The 23,687-nt window shown below is 39.8% G+C and overlaps 1 protein-coding gene across 1 annotated transcript in view; it reads right to left on the bottom strand.

Moving 5' to 3' along the window:
• The window catches only part of LRP1B (LDL receptor related protein 1B), a 781,126-nt gene that overhangs the window by 127,781 nt on the left and 629,658 nt on the right, over positions 1-23,687 (bottom strand). Inside the window, exons 43-48 of the mRNA XM_057401813.1 lie at positions 16,971-17,163; positions 16,384-16,509; positions 10,770-10,898; positions 8,253-8,372; positions 7,087-7,200; positions 6,743-6,892 (exon numbers count right to left, since the gene is read on the bottom strand). Coding sequence (XP_057257796.1) covers positions 6,743-6,892; positions 7,087-7,200; positions 8,253-8,372; positions 10,770-10,898; positions 16,384-16,509; positions 16,971-17,163 — 832 coding nt within the window. The remainder of the gene's footprint in view (positions 1-6,742; positions 6,893-7,086; positions 7,201-8,252; positions 8,373-10,769; positions 10,899-16,383; positions 16,510-16,970; positions 17,164-23,687) is intronic.

Genomic DNA, 23,687 nt, shown 5'->3' with positions numbered 1-23,687 from the left:
TCAAAACCTTCAGCAAAGCATTTGCCTGGGAATACCCAGACAATATACTCCATAAAGTAGCATTGGAGATCATTGAAGCTCTCTGCCAAGGTTTCTATTATTCCCTTAATGCACAGGGCTATTGACACTGTTTTTTCCCCCCTCTCTCCCTCTCTCTCTCTCTTAAAAAGAAAGTAAGTTATCATATTTATGGCTTTTAGAGATCTATGAATAGAAAAGAAAGAAAAAGAAGTGAAATGTCTATGATGACTGGGTAGATATTCGAGGTCGTCTAAGTATAGCTACCATTAAATAAGTATTTTGCCTTAATTTTCTGTAAGAACAATGACACTGAACAAAGACTGTTAATGGGAATTATATTCACAATAGAAACACAACTCCAAAACTTAATGTGCCAAAGTTGGTAGGTTTTAAATGAAATGACAAAGGAAATTACATGTAGGTTGAATGGGAACAGTATTGCTTCAAAGTAAAGGGAGGAATGACCCAGGCAATTAGTCACACATGAAAACGATGGAACATTTTGGCACGCATTTGAAAGACAGAATAAAGTAATACAAAAGAACGAACAATGGAATAAAATGCAACATTAATTTACTTATGCAACATCAGTTTACTGAAGCTATAGCACACTGCCTTCAAGAAACCCTATAGGTTTGGGGTTTTTTTGGTCTATACGCAAAGGGAATACACTAAATCTAAGATATTCTGAAACATTATATACAGCTAATTCAAAAGAATTAATAGATAATCTGGAGAATATGGAGATTAGAATGGGAATCATAATTTAATATGCATCTGCCCTACAGGACAGATGGAAGTTCTCAATATTAGGTTCATTGACGTTAGAGCTGAAGTCCTAGGTTCCTTCTGGATCTTGGTAATATTTTCACCAATAAAGTTGGTGATCGGAGCTAGCCTAGCTAGAGCCACAGCAGGCACCCTTCAGCGACCGCGAGGGTCAACGGAGATTAGGAAAATCAGAGGGGATAGCGCAGAGACATCGCCATTCCCGACATCTCCCGAAGCCCCAGCAGCCCTTGCGAGAGAGAGGCTGACGTGGTGGCGGGGGGCGTTCCCACGGTGACGGTGACCACTCCCCTGCTGCTTGCCTTGAAAAAGCCTCAGAGAGGGCAGCGACACACCGGGCGCAGGGAGGAACAAGCAGGTCTTGTTGCTGGTGTCCCAGACTGCGGACCAATATGGTTGCCTCCAGAAAGAGAGCTTGCAGTAAGGTGACTACAGCAACTCAGACAGAGACCCCGTCCCAAACAGTGGCTGTTCAGGTCTCTGGGTGTAGGGAGTGCCAGAGCCTGCTGCTGCCGGGGGAGGGAGGACAGCATTCCACCTGCGTGAGGTGTGAGCAGGTAGAAGATCTGCTTAGCCTGGTGGCAAGACTTAAGGAGGAGGTTGAGACTCTGAGGACTATCAGGGAGTGTGAAAGGGAGATCGACTGGTGGAGTAACTCCCTGGCGTGCCAGTCGGAACGGTTCCAGGGAGATACCCCCCAAAAGGGGAAGGACCCCCTGCCTTCTCACACAGAGGGGGATGGCCTGAGACAGCCCCTGCCCTGCAGCTGTTGCGCAGAGGTAGGGGACCAAAAAGACGACGAGGGTTGGAAGAGAGTTCCAGTTCGACGTCGTGGGAAACCCTCCCCCCTTCCTGCCCTGCTTCCCCAGGTGTCCCTCCGTAATAGGTTCGAGGCCCTGGATCTTGAAGGAGAGGTAGGTGAGAATGTGGGGCAAGGCCAGCCCACAAGGCCACATAGGAAAAGGCGGTCGACTTTGCACCTCAAGACTGCCTCTGTTAAGAAAGAAAGAAGGGTCATTGTAGTAGGGGATTCCCTTCTGAGAGGAACAGAGGGCCCGATATGCAGAGTTGACCCTCATCATAGGGAAGTGTGTAGTCTGCCTGGAGCCCGGATCAGGGATATCACCAGGGCGCTCCCCAACCTGGTGCACCCGACAGACTACTACCCGCTGCTGGTCTTCCAGACAGGTGGGGAGGAAGCTGCTTCCCGCAGTCTGAGGGGGATGAAGAAAGACTACAGGGCCTTGGGGCGGATGGTGAAAGAGTCTGGGGCTCAAGTGATCTTCTCCTCACTCCTTCCATCTTCCACTGATGATGTGGGAAGGAATGGGAAGATTCAGTTCATAAACGATTGGCTTCGAGACTGGTGCTACAGGCAGGGCTTTGGATTCTTTGATAACAGCTGGTTTTATAGGGCACCAGTCTGGACAATGACAAGTGAGAAAGGTTTGTCTCACAGAGGCAAAAGGATGCTGGGGCACGAATTAGCAGGGCTCATTTGGAGAGCTTTAAACTAGATTCGAAGGGGGATGGGGTTGTTGCTGGGCTTGCCCCAGTGGGGCAGCGCTCCAGAATTAATGAAGACTGGGAGGCCTCCTATAATCCTAGGGTGAAATCGGTGTGCTCAGCTCGCTCCCTGGAATGTCTGTACACCAATGCGCGCAGCATGGGAAATAAGCAGGAGGAGTTGGAAACCTGTGTTAAGTCAGGAGACTACGATCTGGACTATGATCTGGTGGCAATTACAAAGACGTGGTGGGACAGCTCACATGACTGGAATATAGTCATGGAGGGCTATGTCCTTTTCAGAAAAGACAGGCCAGCCAGGAAGGGTGGTGGGGTTGCTCTTTATGTGCGGGAGGAACTACAATGCACCGAGTTCTGTCCAGGGACAGATGATGAGCGAGTTGAGAGTCTGTGGGTGAGAATTAAGGGGCAGGCTGGCAGGGGGGATACTGTTGTAGGTGTCTGTTACAGACCACCAGATCAGGGTGAGGAAGTTGACGAGGCCTTCTACAGGCAGCTGAGAGTGGCCTCACATTCACAGGCTGTGGTCATCGTGGGGGATTTTAACTTCCCTGATGTTTGCTGGAAGGACCACTCGGCAACCCAGCCGCAGTCCAGGAGGTTCCTTCAGTGTATGGATGATAACTTCCTCCTGCAAATGGTGGATGAGCCGACCAGGAGAGGAGCGCTGCTGGATCTCATCCTCACTAACAAGGAGGATCTGGTTGAAGCAGTAAGGGTTGAGGGCTGCCTTGGTTGCAGCGACCACAAGATGGTGGAGTTCAGGATCTTGTGTGGTAGGACTAGTAGAATACCAAGTAGAATTGCAACCCTGGACTTTAGCAGGGCAAACTTTGGCCTTTTCAAGCAATTGCTAGGGGAAATCCCATGGGCAAGGCTGCTTGAAGGTAAAGGGGCCCAAGATAGTTGGTTGACATTCAAGGACTGCTTTTTCCGTGCTCAAGATCGGAGCATCCCGACACGTAGGAAGTCAAGGAAGAGGGCCAAGAGACCTGCGTGGATAAATAGGGAATTGCTGGGTATGCTCAAGTGGAAGAGGAGAGTTTACAGGTCATGGAAGGAGGGGCTGGCCACTTGGGAGGAATATAAGGCTGCTGCTAGAGGATGTAGGAAGACAGCTAGGAGGACTAAGGCCTCCTTAGAATTAAACCTGGCGAGAAGGGTAAAGGACAGCAGAAACAGCTTTTTCAAATACATGGCAGACAAAACTAACACCAGAGGCAATGTAGGCCCACTGATGAATGGGATGGGTGCCCTGGTGACAGAAGATAAAGAGATGGCAGAGTTACTGAATGCCTTCTTTGTCTCTGTCTACTCTGCTGCAGGCAGTCCTGAAGAGCCCTGTACCCCTGAGACCTTAGATGAAGTCAGGTCAACGGAACGGTTTGCCTTAGTCGATGAGGAATGGGTTAGAGATCAGTTGAGCAATCTGGACATCCATAAATCCATGGGTCCAGATGGGATGCACCCGCGGGTGCTGAGGGAACTGGCGGAAGTCATTGCTAGACCACTCTCCATCATCTTTACCAAGTCTTGGGAAACGGGAGAGGTGCCTGAGGACTGGAGGAAAGCAAATGTCACTCCAGTCTTCAAAAAGGGCAAGAAGGAGGACCCGGGTAACTATAGACCGGTCAGCCTCACCTCCATCCCTGGGAAAGTGATGGAACACCTTATCCTTGGTGCCATCTTAAGGCATATCAAGGATAAGAGGGTTATGAGGGGCAGTCAACATGGCTTCACCAGGGGGAAATCATGTTTGACCAATCTCTTAGCTTTTTATGAGGAAATAACACGGTGGATGGATGATGGCAGAGCGGTGGATGTGGTCTACCTTGACTTCAGCAAAGCATTTGACACAGTCTCCCACAGCATCCTCACAGCTAAATTGAGGAAGTGTGGACTGGATGATCAGGTAGTGAGGTGGACTGCGAACTGGCTGAAGGAGAGAAGCCAGAGAGTTGTAGTCTATGGGGCTGAGTCTAGTTGGAGGCCTGTAACTAGTGGAGTGCCTCAAGGGTCAGTACTGGGACCGGTATTATTTAATATATTCATCAACGATTTAGATGAGGGAATTGAGTGTACTATCAGCAAGTTTGCTGATGACACTAAGCTGGGAGGAGTGGCTGACACGCCAGAAGGGTGTGCTGCCATCCAGAGAGACCTGGACAGGCTGGAGAGTTGGTCAGGGAATAACTTGATGAAATATAACAATGGAAAGTGTAGAGTCCTGCATCTGGGCAGGAACAACCCCAGGTTCCAGTATAGGTTGGGAAACGACCTGTTAGAGAGCAGTGTAGGGGAGAGGGACCTGGGGGTCCTAGTGGACGACAGGATGACCATGAGCCAACACTGTGCCCTTGTGGCTAAGAAGGCCAATGGCATCCTGGGGTGTATTAGAGGGGGGTGGTTAGTAGGTCGAGAGAGGTCCTCCTTCCCCTCTACTCTGCCCTGGTGAGACCCCATCTGGAATATTGTGTCCAGTTCTGGGCCCCTCAGTTCAAGAAGGACAGGGAGCTCCTGGAGAGAGTCCAGCGAAGGGCAACAAAGATGATTAGGGGAGTGGAGCATCTCCCTTATGAGGAAAGACTGAGGGAGCTGGGTCTCTATAGTTTGGAGAAGAGGAGACTGAGGGGTGACCTTATAAGTGTCTATAAATATATAAAGGGGGAGTGTCACGAGGATGGAGCCAGGCTCTGCTCAGTGGCAAACAATGATAGGACAAAGGGTAATGGGTACAAACTGGAACACAAGAGTTTCCACTTAAACTTGAGAAGAAACTTCTTCTCAGTGAGGGTGACAGAACACTGGAACAGGCTGCCCAGGGAGGTTGTGGAGTCTCCTTCCCTGGAGACATTCAAAACCCGCCTGGACACATTCCTGTGTAACATTATCTAGGTGTTCCTGCTCCAGCAGGGGGATTGGTCTAGATGATCTTTCGAGGTCCCTTCCAATCTCTAGCATACTGTGATACTGTGTGTGATAAAGTTGCCACAAAATATATGAGAATAGTAATAGAATGTCCTGGTGACACAATGGGATTATCACACAATAAAACCAGGATACTAAATGGGAATAATCATGGAATCACAGAATGGCTGGGGTTGCAATCAGATGGCATTAGTTACTTGGCAAAAATTGGATGAAGAATTCAAGAACATAAAAAGGAAAGTTTTATTTTACAAACTAGTAACATTTATTAATTAGTAAATATTTATTTTTACAAATACGAATCCTTAGAAAAAAGAGAGGTACTCGTCACAGGAGGACACTTAGAAACTAGCATGAGTCAATTTAGTGTTAGGTGTCCCTGCCCATGGCAGGGGGGTTGGAACTAGATGATCTTAAGGTCCTTTCCAACCCTAACTATTCTATGATAATTACGAAAAAAAACCATAAAGAATTAAAATGTGTTTTCACAGACAGAAAGCAAAAAAAAAAAGACTTCATCTGTCTGCTATACTGGGTACTCATCTGGATATTCAAGAGAGATGCACACTGACATGATTAAGATGATGCAGAATGATAGACCTATATTGAAAGCAGGAATTCTAAAATACCTTGGCTTATTTGCCACTGCAAGTAAAAATTATGGATATGACTACTGAAGGACTACAAGGTCTTCCTCAGCCTAAGAACAGATATAATCCAGGAGATGTGTAGACTAGAAATTAACGAATGAGGTTCTGGAATATGATAGTAACAGGAATATTATGAACAAAAAATAATACTGATTTATTTTATAAATTTTTCTTTAAAAGTTCAAGGTGCAGTAGAGGAGGTACAGGCTTGATGTCCCCGGAGTTTCATTAGTGCACTGTCTTCAGTTTGATGAGAATTTACTAGGATGGGCCTAATCCTACAAACATATATCAAGAAACCTGTGTTCATTAAATTATTCTCTCTCTAAATACAATTTCTTGTTTATTTACTTACAGTTATGTTTACATATTGCACTTAACATTCTCAAATGAGAGGTTCTGGATAATGAAGGAGCAATCCTATGCCATCCTTCACTGCTTAATATGAAATACAAAATAAATCACCTTAGTGCTGGGATGGGGACTCAAGTGTACCACAGTTGCTTTGTACTGGCTGAAGACCAGAACTAGCACAAAAGCAATACCTCTGGATTCTACCCTGGCAGCCTATCCCAAGTACCTCAACAAATTAAAAGAGAAAGTAAAAAAATAAGCAAGAAAGCTACCAAAGCAGTAGCTAATAAAAGTTCCTGAGTGATTGTGCTGATGCTTGATGAGCTTGATATTGTAATGATTAATGTTTTATTTAAATAAAAATGGTTAATGACAGCCCTAACCTGGATGAAATAGAAAGCTAGACCAGAAATATAGCAATATATTAAAAAAAAAAGTAAATTTTTTTTTTTCTTATTTTTTTTCACAATTACCTGGGCATTTTAGTTCATCTGTATAATCTCCACAGTCATTAGATCCATCACATATCCATTCTGGCAGTATACAAAGTGATGTTGAATTACAGCTAATAAATCCTGAAGATTTTATTCCAAGTTTATAGAAGTAAGCACAGCTTGTATTACCTGTAAAGAGAAGTAAATTACTTTATCACACGTAATACAGATTGAGAGCAGCATAGTTTGGTTTTCAGGTTTAACTTGAGTTTGTGCAAAGCATGATGCTGCTGGTACCCAACTAGTAATGACTGAATTAACTGCTCTATAACAAGGAATAACCATGTACCAGATGCTCTGAAGGAGCTCAAAAACAAACTTACTACAGTTCTTTTCATCTGAAGCATCTGCACAGTCAATGATCTGGTTGCACTGTGCTGATTTTCCAATGCAAACCCCATCCGCACAACGGAATTCTGTTGAGGCACATGTTGAATCTGCAACATATGGTTAGAAAAGATGTAAATTTGTGTACTAAACAGACTCCTCAGATGCATAGTATCTGTACTATTTTTAAACCTTCTACCTTTGCATGAGGAATTCAGAACACACTGTATCTGCCATACCTAAAAACTCAGCAGCAATATAAGGTCTAATAAACCTGAAAGCATAAGTTCTGGTTTGGTTTTTTTTGGTGTTTTTTGTTTGTTTGTTTGTTTGTTTTTTCACCTAAATGTCTCTCTTTTGATATTTCAACTCAATTTGAGATAGTTCTCAGGAAGGAAGAAGCACTTCAGGACCATCTATGAATTAGATCTCTTTCATGTAACATCAGGTTGAAGTTTTTGCCTGTGTGCTTTTTCCTCTACTCATATTCAGCTAAATGATTAAAACCCATGAGGTGCTTTCAAAAAATTGCTGGTTACTACAGCTACATAGATTTTATCTATATATTGTGGAATACTTTCCCCTCCAATCCTTCTGAACTGTAACTAAGGGTTTGTGTAGTCTGCTAGCTAGTTTTTATTCATTAGCTGATGAACAGCTGATGAAACAGCTGATGAACAGCTCATGTTTTAAGACATAAAAAGCAAAACCAATTCTGATATAAAAATAACAATTCTACTAGGTTTTGCAAAGGACACGGATGTTGTCATATATCTGAGAAGCAAAGAAATAGAACGCTGGTTATTTTAAAGAAACAGTGCAGCAGACAGAGAAGAAATCACTCATCTTTCAACTCTTCTGTCTGCAGTAAAGATATTCTTCTCATTTATTACTTCATAAAACAAGCAGCAACTGTATTTCCATAGCCAAACCCACTCTCTGTCTGAAGGACTGCAGGTGTAAACCAAAATCAATCTTCTCATCAATCGCAACATATGCTTTTCCAAACATATTAATGTGCACCTGCTTGTTTCTGAATTATAACAAAACAAATCCCTGTAATATCAATAAAGTTCTATGAATTTTCTAGCTAATTCCATTTACATACTAAGTATTTACAGAAAAATAATCTGAAATCACTTTGGAAGTAAATGCCATTTACCTTTACAGTCAAATTCATCAGAATTGTCACCACAATCATTTACACCATCACATACTTTGTTACTTGAAACACAGCGACGATTAGAACATGGCTTGAAACCCTTCTGACAGCCTCTGTTTTCTGTTAAGTACAAGCACATAATTTCATTTAGATACTTGACCTCTAATAAAAATAGCCTTACATTACAACCAGACAAACATTCCATAAAAACATTTTATATGAAAATGCATTTGAAGATACAGGAAAAAAAACAGATATTGTTCACTTACTGTCCAGCGGAATTTGAAGTGATAAACAGATAAAGAATAATAAATAAAAGCACAAAAAATGACAAAAAAAATAAAAAGGGAAGCCTAATTCTCAGTTTTCATAATCTCATGGTATAAAAAGTCCATGTGCTTTAAATCCATCTATTTTGACACACTTTTTTCAGGCATGTGACAATGTTTGAATATAGCACCAGCAATACTATCATATACAATGAAACACAGCGAATTTGCCCAAATTGGGAATAAATGGAGAGTAAAATAACAAACTATTAGCAGAAAAGTTTCTGGATTTCTGAATACCAACACTGCAAGCTATCTGCTCAAGTAGGGAAACTATTGAAGAATGTTGAATGTTACAAATATAGATATGCTGAAAATTTAGGAATGATTTACTAAACCCCCAACCATTGTAGAAATGATGCCACAATAATGAATAAATAATGTTCACTGAATTAGTTAATAATGAGTCCACCATCCTGTACTTCGATTCAGAAAAAGAGGTACTGTATATGACCTAGTACATGACAGAACCACAGCTCTTTCTACTCTGGGGGGTTTGGAACTAGATGATCTTTAAGGTTCCTTCCAATCCAAAGCATTGTATGATTCTATGAAAATGTACACTGTCACTCTACAAATTAATATAAAGTTCTTCATAAACTTATGTGGCAAATCCACAGAAAAACAAATGTTGGATCTCACGTATTTTTTCCGTATTGTAGAATAAAGCATAAAAAGATATAGTAGCTCAGTTAACCTCTGACTACTGACATATAAAATAGCTTCTCTCTATTCCTTCAACTTACTCCCTCCTGACAAAGTAAAAGAAACTATATGAAACCTTAATCCTTTTTCCATTGACTATGAATGAAATAAATGACTAAAATTAGAGACAAAGAGGCTTAATCCATATTAAAAAAACCTGAACTTTTTGCTGGCGTTGGTTTTTGTGTGAGTTTTTTTGATGTGCGTGTTTGGATTTTTTTAATCACTTCTTATGTCTAAGAAATATGCGTACTTAAATACAAATACATCGACACATCCTTAATAAGAAAACCTTTGAAGGAATTCACAGACCTAAATCATTTACTTTTCAGTGTTTTGAAGCTGTCACTTGCAATTCAAGGGCCACACCCCTTCCTGGTTAACTAACAATATTTTGTATTATCCAGATTCTTATTTCCTTGTCTGTTTTGTTTTCAGATTCAAACAAACAAATCTCCTTAGTTTCCTACACGTAGATGATCTGATCGAATGTTAGTTAGTTTTATATGACACCATCAAAGCTGTTATTACAAAGAAGTCTGACATAGGACACAGGTCATAGCATCAGCTGCTATGCTCAAATTGGTGGTGTTTCTTTTTTTTTAAGGGAAAAAAAAAGCCAAAATAAACAATACCAAGAAGAAAGCTATTCTGCTTCTTTTTCCACTATCAGCCTACTATTAAAATGTCAGAGGTGACCTTCAGGAATTAAAGCAGATATTTTCATAAAACTACAGAGGTGTCAGGTATAAACATATTGGGTGGGTTTGAAATTATATGAAATTGTTCATATGGGAAACAGAAGAGATAGGAAAATTATTAGGAAAATTATTTGAACAGTAGTGTTTTAGACCCTGAGACAGGCAAACTCAATTGGACACAAAAAAAAAAATGGAAGTGATTCAGTGATTACTAGGGAATAAAGAAACCCCAAACCTGATGAGGACATGAGTCCTTGTGAAATTTATGAAAATAATGAGAAGACAAACTTGTGTCAAACTTGTTGCAAGATGCAAACTGATTGGTATGAAGAATAATGATACTATAAACTTAACCAGAAAATTGGTTGGAAAGATTACACAGGCATTTTTTGTATAATACTTCTATTTTAGTGCTTTCTATTCCCAGATAAAATTTCTTTAAATACAGAAAAATTATTTGAATATGCTATATTAAAATTGAAAATACTCTCATTTTCATCCTTGAAAAAGCAGCTAGCTGTGTTTTTCCTTATTTTTGGTTTTAGAGACATTTTAGATGTTTTTTACTCAATGTAAGTCATCTAGTGCATGAAGTCTGCAAGAAAACTATGTTCAGATATAAGTAATTCTAGCCATATAACATGAAGGGTTTTCTTAATGTGCGAGTTGGCATTTTCTTCTTGTGAATCTTTGAGCAGTTGGCATGAATAAGTAGATAAGTAACAGAGTAACTAAGATAAGCATGTGAAGAACGTGAAGGTGAAACATCTGGAAATACTTACCACAGTAGAAAAGTTTCTCATCAGACTTGTCCTTACAATGAGCAGTGCCATCACAAGTCAACTGATAATCAATGCATTCACCATTTCCACATTCAAACTCTGAATAAATGTTGCATGTAGAATTTTTTGCTAAAAATAAAACACATTAAAATGTAATTTTATTAGCTTTTACACGTAGTGAAAACAAGAAAAAGTGTTGGCTACATTTAAAATATCTCCTACAAAGTTTTTGATAACCTAAATACTAAAAAAAACCCCACCATGGCATCAGAACTTAAAAGCGTCTACACAGTGGTGGTCTGCAAGACTTCTCCGTAAATTTACTGATATTATATAGGATTGAGTATAGACATGTAAGTAGAAAACTGCTTTCAGAAATTTTATGTTGAATTCCAAACCGAGGTAAGACAGAGTCTGTAAAAGAAAAATACATAGCCAAATATCCATGAAGGAACATGTAGTAAAGCAACTTGAAGGCAGTGATTCTGATAAGATGATGACTTTCATAGAACCATAGAATGGTTTGGATTTGAAGGGACGTTCTAGATCACATATTTACAACCCTCCTGTCATCAGCAAGGACAGCTTCCATTAGACCAAGCTGCTCAAAGCCCCATCCAACCCAGCCTTGAACACTTCTAGGATAGGGCAGCCACAGTTTCTCTAGACAACTTGTGCCAGTGTCTCACCACTCTCACAGTGAAGAATTCCTTCCTTGTATCTAATCTAAATCTACTCTCTTTCAATTTAAAGCCATTACCCCTTGTCCCATCCCTACCTGCCCTTGTAAAAAATCCCTCTCCAGCTTTCTTGTAAGCCCCTTTAGGTGCTGGATGTTTGCTCTAAGGCATCTCTGCAGCTTTCTCTTCTCCAGGCTGAATGAATGACACTGTAACTACTGTCCTCAGCTACCCTCTGCCCACACATGCTTCTCCACAACCCCAGCTTCTATGCAACTGTCTCTTAACATGTGTCTAAAAATAATCTCTTCAAATAGCACATCCAAAAGAAAGAACCAAACACCATTACCTAGCAGTTAATCTGAACTCTCGACTTTGCTCTGTGGCACTGTGCAGATACTCAATATGCACACAGGTACTGGCATTACTGTAGTACATCCAAAGTTGAAGATACAGCCTAACACCCAATGAAGAAAACCTGCTGTTTCTACTTTACTTATTTCTTTTATATATTAAAAAAAAAAAAAAAAATTGAATTGGTAATTTTTGTGTTCTCTCCTTCTCAGGGCAAATGTTATACCTATTATTTTAGAAGAGAATAAGATGTACATTTAAAATTTTAACTTCTGCTTTTTCTTGCATGTGGATTTTCTTTTAGTTCAGTTAGAAACTAGGAAAGTATCACAAAATTGACACATAATACTAGGCGTATTTGTTTCATGTGTATGGTTCTAAACAAAATATCAAACTTGAGAGAAAAGACAAGTATATACAACTCAGGAGAAAGAACAGGGAAACGATACCTAATAATTACACTTTTTTTCTTGTTTCCATTATAATTACTTCAGCACAAATTCAGGAAGAACCAATGTCCACTATATGCAACAAGCTAATATAAACTGAAAACACTTCTCAATTTGATGAAGTAAAATATAAAAGAACTGCTGAAAGTATAGATTCTGGACAAGGGGAGGTCTGATCTTGTATATGATTTATACAGCCCTTTAAATTTTAATCTAATTTATCACAGCAATTAGTTTTCTCTCTTTCCCCCCATTTTTTAAGCATTTTAAGAACTTTGATCTTGTTAAAAGTCATTCTCAATTACTGTTTTAGTTTATATCTTGTTCAGTATCTTAGATTGCAATCTTTAGAGTAAGGTGGGGGAAAAAAAAGTATGTATAGTATAATCTTTCCTCAGTTAAAGTCTAACTGGAAACCACTGTAGGATTGCTTCAAACCCCAACTTTCAAGGTAAAAAAAACTGGTGAGATAAAGCTCTTTAATTAAGATTCAACTTCAGTCACTCATCTGTTATAGCCCTAACCAGACTCAATGAATGCATGTAGATACTTTTATCTATCTCAGTAGTAATTATGATAGGTATGCAAAGATTGTTAACTGTCACTAAGAAAGCAGTATCCTGCTACCATAATAGCAGTGATGTTTAACTCTTTTGGGATGCCAGGAGCCATCTTTCTCTCCCACCTCCAAACAAACCAGGACATGGCATTCATGCAACGATTTTAAATCATTACACAAAATTGACAACGTCCATTACATTTAACGAAAGTAAAATGAGGATCAGTGAAAGATCTGTCTTCTTACTACTCCAGATATTAAGAATTCCAACTCCTCTTTGTATTTTCTCCAATTCTAATTAATCCAGGGAACTGAAATTTCCATGATGCAAATACCTGAACCAAGCACTGAAAACTTTTAACCTGCTACAATTTGATCTCTTCTTTATCAGCAAATGAGGTTTCTGCTCTCCTGTGAGGCAGTAAAAAAAAAACAAACATTAGGCTCTTGCCACCATAGCAATGAAGGAAAACTTCCTTGCTAGATTCAGAGAAGCTGGCAGCAGCTACTTTAAGTCTTTATCAATCCCTGTACTTTATCATACTAAATCTCACAGGTAAAGGGATGGTAGAATGCTAACTGATCCCACAGGATCAAGTGCAAACTGGTAGGCAATGGAACTTATAGAAATTATCTAGCTCCATCTGAATGATCAAAATCAATAAAACTTAGCAATATGGGAGGTGAAATAGGTGATTGTAAAATTCCATCTGCAGGAAGCAGAAACATTTGTCTCTAGATGAAAATATCTTTTTCTGACTTTGTGAAGTCTTATTTATCTTTAAATCATTAACAATCAGATTCCTGTCCATACAAGCTCAATTGATCACTGGATTCTGTTACTAGACTAAAAGTGTGCTACTCTGAAAGTGCTATAGTTTAAATTGAAATCTTTATCACTGCAAATAATTTTTAAAATTCATTGTCTCAATTATACAACAAGACAAAGCAGTTGTAACATAGGTTAGTTATACATTACTTTACTACTGCATCTCAACTCTAGATCAGCTCTACATTCCCTGGTCTAAAGGATAAGAGTTTAAACCCTCATACTTCCATATATTCAGTTACAGAACGAGGTCCTCCTCTGAAATCTCAGTGGCCTTATAATGCACTATGTAAATACTCAACAAATAACAACATGTTTGTGTGAGCCAAAGGTAAAGTTGCAGACGGAACTATGAAGTGCGTGAAAGGATAGAAGAGAACCTTGGCAATTCACAAATTTGTTTAGGACATGTTGGTAGCTTCTGCATGATTACACTGATTAGGCATATGAATATGATATAAATGCATATATGATATGACATATGATATGCATTATGAATATGCATAATTAATGTATGCATCTGGTTTCACTTAATATCAATATTTTAGGAAACTGAGTAAAAGGCAAAGCTATGGATCAAAATAAAATCTTATACATGATAACCAAGCAACTAGCCTGGTATGGTATAAAACTAATTACAGGCTCCTCAGAGTTGTGTAGCTGAGCTGCCAAGCCTAAGAATCAGATTCTAAAGGACTGGGGTCCAGTCCTAAGGATGCCTGCAGCCAATTTAAAATAATGCCAGTACTTAAGGTGTATTTCTGCCCTTTACCTCATTGCAGTCTTCCCACTAGTTCTCTGTAACTGGCTCTACTGATCTTAGAATCATAGAGTCATGGAACAGTTAGGATTGGAAAGGACCTTAAGATCATCTACTTCCAACCCCCCTGCCATGGGCAGGGGCACCTCACACTAAACCATGTCACCCAAGGCTCTGTCCAACCTGCCCTTGAACACCACCAGGGATGGAGGATTAACAATTTCCGTGGGCAAAATCTTGCAGCATCAAGCTGAATAAGCTCTGCTCAAGGATCCAACCAAAACTGGGTCTAAAGCCCCTCAAAATCTAATTCCCAGTCAAAAAAAATCAGTAGTCATCTTTCAGTTACACAACTGTTACTGCTGATAAAAGGCATATGATGGGAGGAAGAAAAAGACAGAAGCACATTTCTTGCTCTTCTTCAACTGATCAATAAACAACAGTATTTTGTCCTGTTATGAGAATACTGATATGAAAATACTATTGACTCAGATATACCAGGAAAGCCTAGTAACATTCTAGCATGAAAAATATCAGTGGCATGACCAAAATAAAATCTGTTAGCAAAGAAGCAGGCTAGCAAAATAACCAGCATGTCAATGAAGAACTACATCTCTTCATATCCCACATCAACACAGTTCTCCACATACAGACCAGAGTTTTAAAAGCAACTCTGTATTGGTAGAAGAGAAACCACTTGTTAGGCTGCAGGAGCGACAGACTGCAACACAAGAGTCTGAAGCAGGTAAACTGTCTACACTTCCTGCTAAATCATATCCAAAACTTAAACGTAATCTTTTGTTGAATAGTGTAGTGTCTCTCTACTGTTATGATAAAAACTTTGATTTAGAGAAAGCAGGTGGATCAAAGCTATGAAAATGAAGCAGCAGAACAGGCATACTTGGCAAATAAATACTGAAGTTGAAAACTTGATCCAAGAGTTCAGATTTCTGCCCCACAGAGGTAAAGGTCCAATTAACCCCTGGAATTCGGAAGGGGTCTCTAACTTTGACAGAAGAGCTATAATACAGTGACATTAACCAAGGCATAAGGAACCATGTTTCCTTCCCCCCCCCCCCCCCCCCCCAAGCTTTTTTCTTCATTAAAAATCCAGCCAGCTACACTAATTGAGGGGAGAAGCACAGTCATATTCCACGTTATGAATGTGGGTTATGCATAGGGAAAATGTGCAAAGCTTTCCAGTGAATTGACTCCTGCTAAGGTACAGCATTAGCAAAGTGAGACTTTTTCCAGACTATTAGAAAAGCTGAAAGAGTGCAGAGTGTGTACATATATTGCACCCTTCCAAATTATTAGCACATGCTTCACGTTCATAAACTTCAGTTCTGCACAAAGACAGTGTGATCTAAGGAAGCTGAAATGGATGACCACGTATTCTTATTTTCTTCCTCACGTACTGAGACACTGGTTCAGAAGAAGCCTGAGAAGATACGAAGAGAACTTGAAACAGTGTAATGCAGAACATTCTCCAACAACACCAGTCTCAAGGAGTCTGCCATCTTAAAGTGATACATTTCCCCATTGCTAACTCACAATTCTGTATGATTAAATACAACAGCTGGTTAGTAAGTCAAAATACTTTCACATGTCTAAGGACAAGAAATGAAAATAATTGTACTTAACAGAAACAAACTGCAAACAGGAAATGGTGAGCAGAACACAACTACTCAAACTAGAATTTAAGGAGATTATTAACATATTTACCCTCAATTAAGAATTTATAATAAGTAGATACTTATGAATGTATTTTTACTCCCAAAGTAAATTTAAGTACCAATGCTTTTTACCCCAAAAGCCTTGTAAGACATAAAACAGTAAAAAGCCTCATACATGATGAATTGCCAGATCCATTTTTACAGTATATAGATGAAAAAAATTAATGGCTTGGGCCAATTGTCTTTGCTTATGATAGCCAAGTGTATCACACCATAGAAAAACATGGTGTCAGCTAGTATTACTTACTCACACATCTGTTATCATCTATCAGTATTCTATCCCCTCTACATGAGCAGTTTACTCGTCCGTCAGGAGTCAGAAGGCATAAATCATGACAACCTCCATTCATTAGTGCACAAGGAGATAACTCACCTGAAAAAAAAATGATAAAAGATGAAGTCTGCTTTATTAAATTTCCTTCAGTGGCCAATGTCTTTCAGAAAGCAAAGATTGACATAGCTCAGATTTATGGGCAACTGATTCAAGTTTTATCAGTCAGATGAAAATGCTTCAGATACTAGCATACTAAAGATAAACAATGGAGTTACTCTAATCTAATAATTTAAAACCCCCAAAACATTCAAAACTGCTGATATTTGACAGGAAATTATTTGACTCCTATCAAATGAGAGCAATGTCCACAGCAGAAAATGGTCATTCCATAACATTTACTTGGGGAAGAGGTTATAGACAATCTTTTGTTAACAGTTCCTACAACAAAAAGCATTTATGAAAAACCATGAAATGTGTTAACTTGGTTAAAATTAAGTAAAATTCTTGAAACAAATTATACTGGAATTAACAAAATAACATTATCTTGCTTTGTAACTTACAACTGTTAGTATCATTGGCAACAGCAATAATGCCCATTGGCTGATGTGGGATATCAGAACGAAGAACTTTTGTATCTCCTCCTGTATATTTATTGGAACGGAGAATAGCTCTCCTCACTCCATCTGACCAGAAGATATAATCATCATATACAGCCAGGCTGAGAAAAGTCCCTGGTCCAGATTTAACAATTACCTAAAATACATAAGTACAAAAGAGAAACATGAGAAGGAATGTTGTTGCTGAACAAGAAGTTTTAAAAGTACAAACTGACTCAAATAACTTCATAGTTCCAGACAAAACACTTAATTCTACTGTACTTACAGGACCTGAAAAAATGAAATAGGTGCACTTAAAGTGCCTGAAAAGGATGCTACATGAGTCCAAACATTAGAAATCCAGGCAGCTGTCTCTGAATTAAAAAAAGAAAAACAAAAATCACAGTTTATCTAAATGTGCCTGTAAAAATACCCACTCGACACACTACGTGTTGTTGTGGTTTAAGCCCAGCCGGCAACTCAGAACCATGCAGTCACTCGCTCGCTCACCCCACTTCTTCCTCCCCCTGCTCCCAGAGGGATGGGGAGAATTAAAAGAATGTAACTCCCATGGGTTGAGATAAGAACAGTCCAGTAACTAAGGTATAACACAAATCACTGCTGCTACCACCAATAATAATAATGATAAGGGAAATAACGAGGGAAGAGAATACAACTGTTCACCACCTGCCAACCGATACCCAGCCCAACCTGAGCAGCAATCTGCCCCTTCCAGGTTACTCCCTCCTAAAATCAAATCCTCTTGAGGTACACATCAGACTTCCCCATCTTCCTGTATTACCCACCAAGTATATCTGGGTCCCTGAGCAAAAGCAATCCCACAAGTGAGTTTGCCTTTACCTGAAGCAGGAATAACCCAGACTGTCTTCCCCAGCAAATTCTTTATGTTCATCACACAAACTTTACCCGTTTCTACCGTATGTAAAAGTTCTGATTGGGCCAGGCCAGCCCTGCAGGCAGATCCTCTGGTGTTGACTAAACAGGTGGCTTTTGGTGAATGTATATCCCAATGTTCAAAAGTTCCCCCAGCCGGTTTAAACCCAGCTGGTAACTCAGAACCATGCAGCCACTTGCTCAATCTCCCTGTTCTCCCTCCCTGCACTCCTGGAGGGATAGTGAGGAGAACTGAAAGAATGTAACTCCCATGAGCTGAGATAAGAACAGTCCAGTAACTAAGGTATAACAAAAACCACTACTGCTACCACCAATAATAATAATGGTAAGGGAAATAACAAGGGAAGAGAATACAACTGCTCACCACCCGTCAACCGATACCCAGCCCAACCTGAGCAGCAATCTGGCCCTTCCAGGTAACTGCGCCTAGTTTATATACTGGGCATGACATTCTGTGGTACAGAATACCCCTTTAGTTACTTTGGGTCAGGTGTCCTGTCTTTGATTAGAGTAAATATTACTGAGCAACAACTAAAAACATCGGTGTTATCAGCATTGTTCCCAGGCTGAAAGTCAAAAACACAGCACAGCACACACCACTAAGAAGCAGAAAAGACAAATGCTACTGCTGAACCCAGGACACCTGCTTAATATTTCAAACGGAAAAGAGAAGAAGAGGTACTGTAGCATGGCTGAAAGTCTAAAAATTCTTAGTCTTTATGAATCAAAGCAAAAAGCATGTTTCAGAACTGAAGAGCTTTCACCATATGATCACATTGGAAACTTGAACCCAAGACAACATGTTTTGTGTTGTTTTGTTTTTTAAAACTCCTCAGTCACTATACTAATCATCAGTTTAAAATCTAGAAAGAAAATATTAATTGCAGTTCATTGTGGTAGGGTTTGAAAGCAAACTGCAGAAATACAATTAATCCCAGTCTAAATCACAGCTCCTGTGAAATATTTTCATACATGGTCTGTCCGCGCATCAGAATTAAATATGTAACACATGTACATTCTGAAGAATATAACACTTTTTAGTCAGTTCTATAGTTGAAAAATTAATTTTGGCCAGAGTTACTGAAAGGGGATTATTATTTATCCATTAGATAAATAATGGAAATAAATAATATTCTGAACATATTTATTGCATTGCTTTCTTTCATGTTTCTCTGTGAAAACAGATAATTTATGTATATATATATACAAGGAACAGTTCTGATCCAGACTGGCAAAAACCTCTCTATGTATCTAGCTGCTACTTATCATAGGGAAATTGGGATTAAACCAGAAATAATAATAATAATAATAATAATAATCTTCCTTTTAACTACCTAACAGAAATCACCCTTTTCATAATCATGGATGCTCAACCTATATCTCACCATGGTTTTCCATCTGCTTTATTTCCTTTATAAATTCACAGAATAGTTAGGGTTGGAAAGGACCTTAAGATCATCTAGTTCCAACCCCCTGCCATGGGCAGGGACACCTCACACTAAACCATGCCACCCAAGGCTCTGTCCAACCTGGCCTTGAACACCACCAGGGATGGAGCATTCACAGCTTCCCTGGGCAACCCATTCCAGTGCCTCACCACCCTTACAATAGAGAACTTCTTCCTTATATTCAATCTAAACTACCCCTCTGTAAGTTTTAACCTGTTATCCCTTGTCCTGTCACTACAGTCCCTAATGAGTAGTCCACTCCCAGCATCCCTATAGCCCCCCTTCAGATACTGGAAGGCTGCTATGAGGTCTCCCTAAGGACCTTTATAATAACAATGTGAGTTACTTGAAATATAAAGGATAATTATCTGCATATACACTGAACATCTGATGAATTTGAGCTACTGATGCTGTCTGCACCCATGCATGTAGGTTGCACTGTGCATGCAGAGTGAACTGGTACACTTTTTAGCCTACTTGTAAGTGGATGTTGTGTACCATTTTTTTAAAATGAAAAAATGAGAAAGAAGTAGTAATGGTCAATCCTATATTTAATAAATAAGTGTGTGTTTGGGGGGGAGTCTTTCTCTTCATATAAATAATTCACCTAATACATAGGATATGCAAATTCAAGTTTGTGGAATAACACCCCTCCCCCTGCTCCTTTTCCCCTTATGCTTTGGAGATTAAGATGCCTTAGCTCTTCAGTATTCAATACCAAGTAATGCTTCAATGGGAGTTTGTTCACACCTATGCCAGCTCACTGCCCAGGGTATTTCAACAATGCTAACATAAATAATTGTAGTCCAGTGCATGGGAGTGTTTCTGGCCATGTTTAAATTCAGTTATACAGATAAAGTGTCAAAATTACTTATATTAATCAGATAATTATAACAAATTATGCATTACTATGCATATATTTCTGCATATATGAAGAAAGGTCTGACCAGCATATCCCTTTCAGCAAAGATTTTTTCCACTGAAAAATGTACCATGAGGACATTTTCTCTAACCAACCTTTTTCCAAAATAAAAAGTATTAAAAGATTAATGAGAATGTATCAACAACAAAAAGGCCTTTTCTGTAACTGTGCACATTTACTGTAAGACACTTTGTGTACTACACTTTAAAGCCTATGCTATTCACATTCAGACACATTTCTGGAGGAAAAGGAATAAAGTTGATCATGTACGATTCTGAAATTTCTGTACAAAATCTGGCCATGCAGATTATGCAACCCCACATTTTTTTTCTCCATGATATTGTGAAATTGCACCAGTTTGAAGGACTTCATTTTTACAGTCGATGCTAAAGATACCGCTATGTTCAGCTTTCTGTGTTCTGCAGCAACATTGTCATTTTTCTCCAGAAATTCCTTGTTAAAAGCATTCTTTGTTAAAAGAATATAAATTCATTACAGAACTGATCATCATTATTTAACCTTGGGAGATTTGAGATTCAAATAAAGGGTCACAAAAGCTAACATCCAGGAACATTTGTTCACTAGTGCTCCATTCACGGAAGTCTCCTCAATTAAGTTAAGATTAATGTCACTGGCTTTATTCAAGCTTCCAAAACAAAGTGTTCCTATTTCTACTAGCTTTTGGTCACCTTTACAGCCCTTTTAACTTTCTAGAGTTTTTGTTTGTTTGTTTTGCTTGTTTTTTTAAAAAAATCTTGATGGCACAACTAGATGAGCAGAATTAACTGAAATTGAAAGACGATTTCTTTGAAAATCTGTTCACCCTTTGGTTACCTGCCAAATCATGTGGAAGTCCTGAGGATTCAGTGTCAAACAAATTTGCTATGTATCAGACCTGATCTAAGTCATCTATGTTTCTAAATTTTGCAGTCTGTACAGCATGCATGTCCATTTTCCCAGCAGTGTCTGCAGCTCTGTTCAGAGGTAACTGTAGATTCACCAGCAGGATCATGTAACAAAAATTCAGGTTCTTATTACTGTGACCCTACTGAAATCCTCCCTGGGTGACACCATCTGGCTGGCCCAGGATGGGTACAAAGCACAGAACTTGCATTAAATTATCAGTAAGAAATAGGTTCATAACAATTCTTACCATGACAACATCTAACTTATAAAAAGACATTTTTTAAAGATTTGTTTATAAAGTTAATCCACCAGCTTAAAATATAAAGTTGCTGTCCTGGTTTCAGCTGAGAGTTAACTGTCTTCCTAGTAGCTGGTACAGTACTCTGTTTTGGCTTTAGCCTGAGAACAATGCTAGTAACACAATGGTGTTTTAGTCATTGCTAAGTAGCACTTATGCTGATCAAGGACTTTTCAGTCTCTCATGTTCTGCAGTGAGGAGGGGCACAAGAAGCTGGGAGGAAGCAGAGACAGGACAGCTGACCCAAACTACCCAAAGGGGTATTCCATACCACAGCACGTCATGCCCAGTATATAAACTGGGGGAAGTTACCTGGAAGGAACCGATCACAGCTCGGATCAGGCTCGGTATCGGTCAGCGGGTGGTGAGAAATTGTGTGCTCATCACTTGTGTTTATGGGTTTTTTCCTTTCCCCTTCTAGTTCATATTCTCTCCCCTTGTTATTTCCCTTATCTCTATTATTATTATATAGTATGATATTAGTATTATATTGTATTTTAGTTATTAAGCTGTTCTTAACTCACAGGTTTTACACTCCTTTGATTGTCCTCCCTATCCCACCCATGGAAGGGAAATTGTGGGTTAAGCGAGCGTTTGTGTGCTACTGAGTTACCTGCTGGGTTTAAACTGCAAAAGTTGCTTTTCATTAATTTAGCTCTAACAAATGGCTTATTGATAACACTTCTCTTTCAAAATGATTAATAAATGGGTAGTGGCATCTAATAAAGCTTTTAAATGCTCTTGAAGGGTTCAAATACAAGCAGGGGTCTGCAATAGAACGACAAATCTAGTATAAAAAACTATACTTACAAAGGTTTAAATTAATGGCAATTTAAAGCCAATTCTATAATAAATTATACGAGTACAAAGCAATACCAGTAATCTAAAAGTAACATTTCAGATGAAAATCATGAATTTCAGTCTGATGGAACTTTCTTATACACAACACCACATTAATCAAAATTAGCTAATGGATTTTATTGTTTCAAATAGAAGACACAGAATAGCATAACATTTATTATTCAGTTATGAATACTGTTTTTAAAAGATTATAGACATCTATGTGTTGCAGAATGACTCTAAGAGCAGGGCCATAGAGCCCTGGAGGCCTGTGCAAGCAAGGCAGGGGGGGGCCCCCACAGGTAACCGGAAACCGGACATGGGAGGAGAATGTGGAGGAAGCTGTGTGGGGCTAACCAATACTGTTGTGCCAAGAAGGAGTGGCTGAATACCACTCCTATATATATGTGAACTGCGTCACAAATAAGGTAGAAGATTGCTTATCACCCATATTGGGTTGGCCTGTCTGCTTCTCCTCGCCGCTTACAAATGGCGCCCGAACAGGGACGCGGACTACAGGGCCCCGGTTACTGGGGATCCGGATTACAGGGCCCCGGTTAACTGGGACCCGGATACAGGGCCCTGAATATCAGGGACCCGGAACGGCGAGCGAGCGGCACCGGCGGCAGCGGCCAGGGAGCGCGGGCAATGCTACTGCGGTGGCGTGACAGACCCAGGTGCTTGGACTAACCGAAAGGAATCCGCCGCTGGGGCGAACCAGACACTGCTGCGTCGGGAGGCCGATCCGGAGACCGAGGGTACAGGACGATCCAGAAGAAGACGATCCGGAAAAGGCCGGCCATGAAAATGGACCGAGAGGTAGCCCTGGACTTATTACAGTGCTTTTTATAAAAGCGGAGAATTGAGCCTGAGACTCTAAAGCAGCTAGCAGGTCTACTGGCTGTAGGGAAGGCTAAGGGACTTTTTGTAGATCCTAATACAGTTTTTGAGGAGAGTAAGTGATGAAAGTTTGATGATAAACTATTTGACTCAATGCTAAATGATGATAAAACGGCAAAGAAACTCGGTAAACCACGGAGAGAAGTAATAAACTGTATAAAAAGGTACAAGGCGGAAAACTGCGGCGGTAGCAACGGAGAAACTAGGAATAGACGTCCCCGGTCGGTTGAAACCAGAGGAAGATTACAACTCGTTTCCCCCACCTTCTTTTTCTCCCCCTCCTTCTTTTTCTCCCCCTCCATCAGAAGGTGCCGCGGAGGAGGTGTAACCCCCTGCTCCCCCACCACCCCAGTTCCGAAAGTAGAGACTTCAAAAAGGACAGAGAAAGTATATTAGAAGGGATACGCATGATAAATGTCAAGGAATCCGAAAGAAAGAGGGCGGTGCCTCGG

Source organism: Pezoporus wallicus, unplaced genomic scaffold (assembly GCF_028554395.1).
Source record: "Pezoporus wallicus isolate ANWC-B61680 ecotype Strahan unplaced genomic scaffold, APGP_CSIRO_Pwel_v1 contig_865, whole genome shotgun sequence".
NCBI lineage: Eukaryota > Metazoa > Chordata > Aves > Psittaciformes > Psittacidae > Pezoporus > Pezoporus wallicus.
The sequence above is the reverse complement of the archived record's forward strand: the minus strand, read 5'-3'. Positions and strand labels throughout refer to the sequence as shown.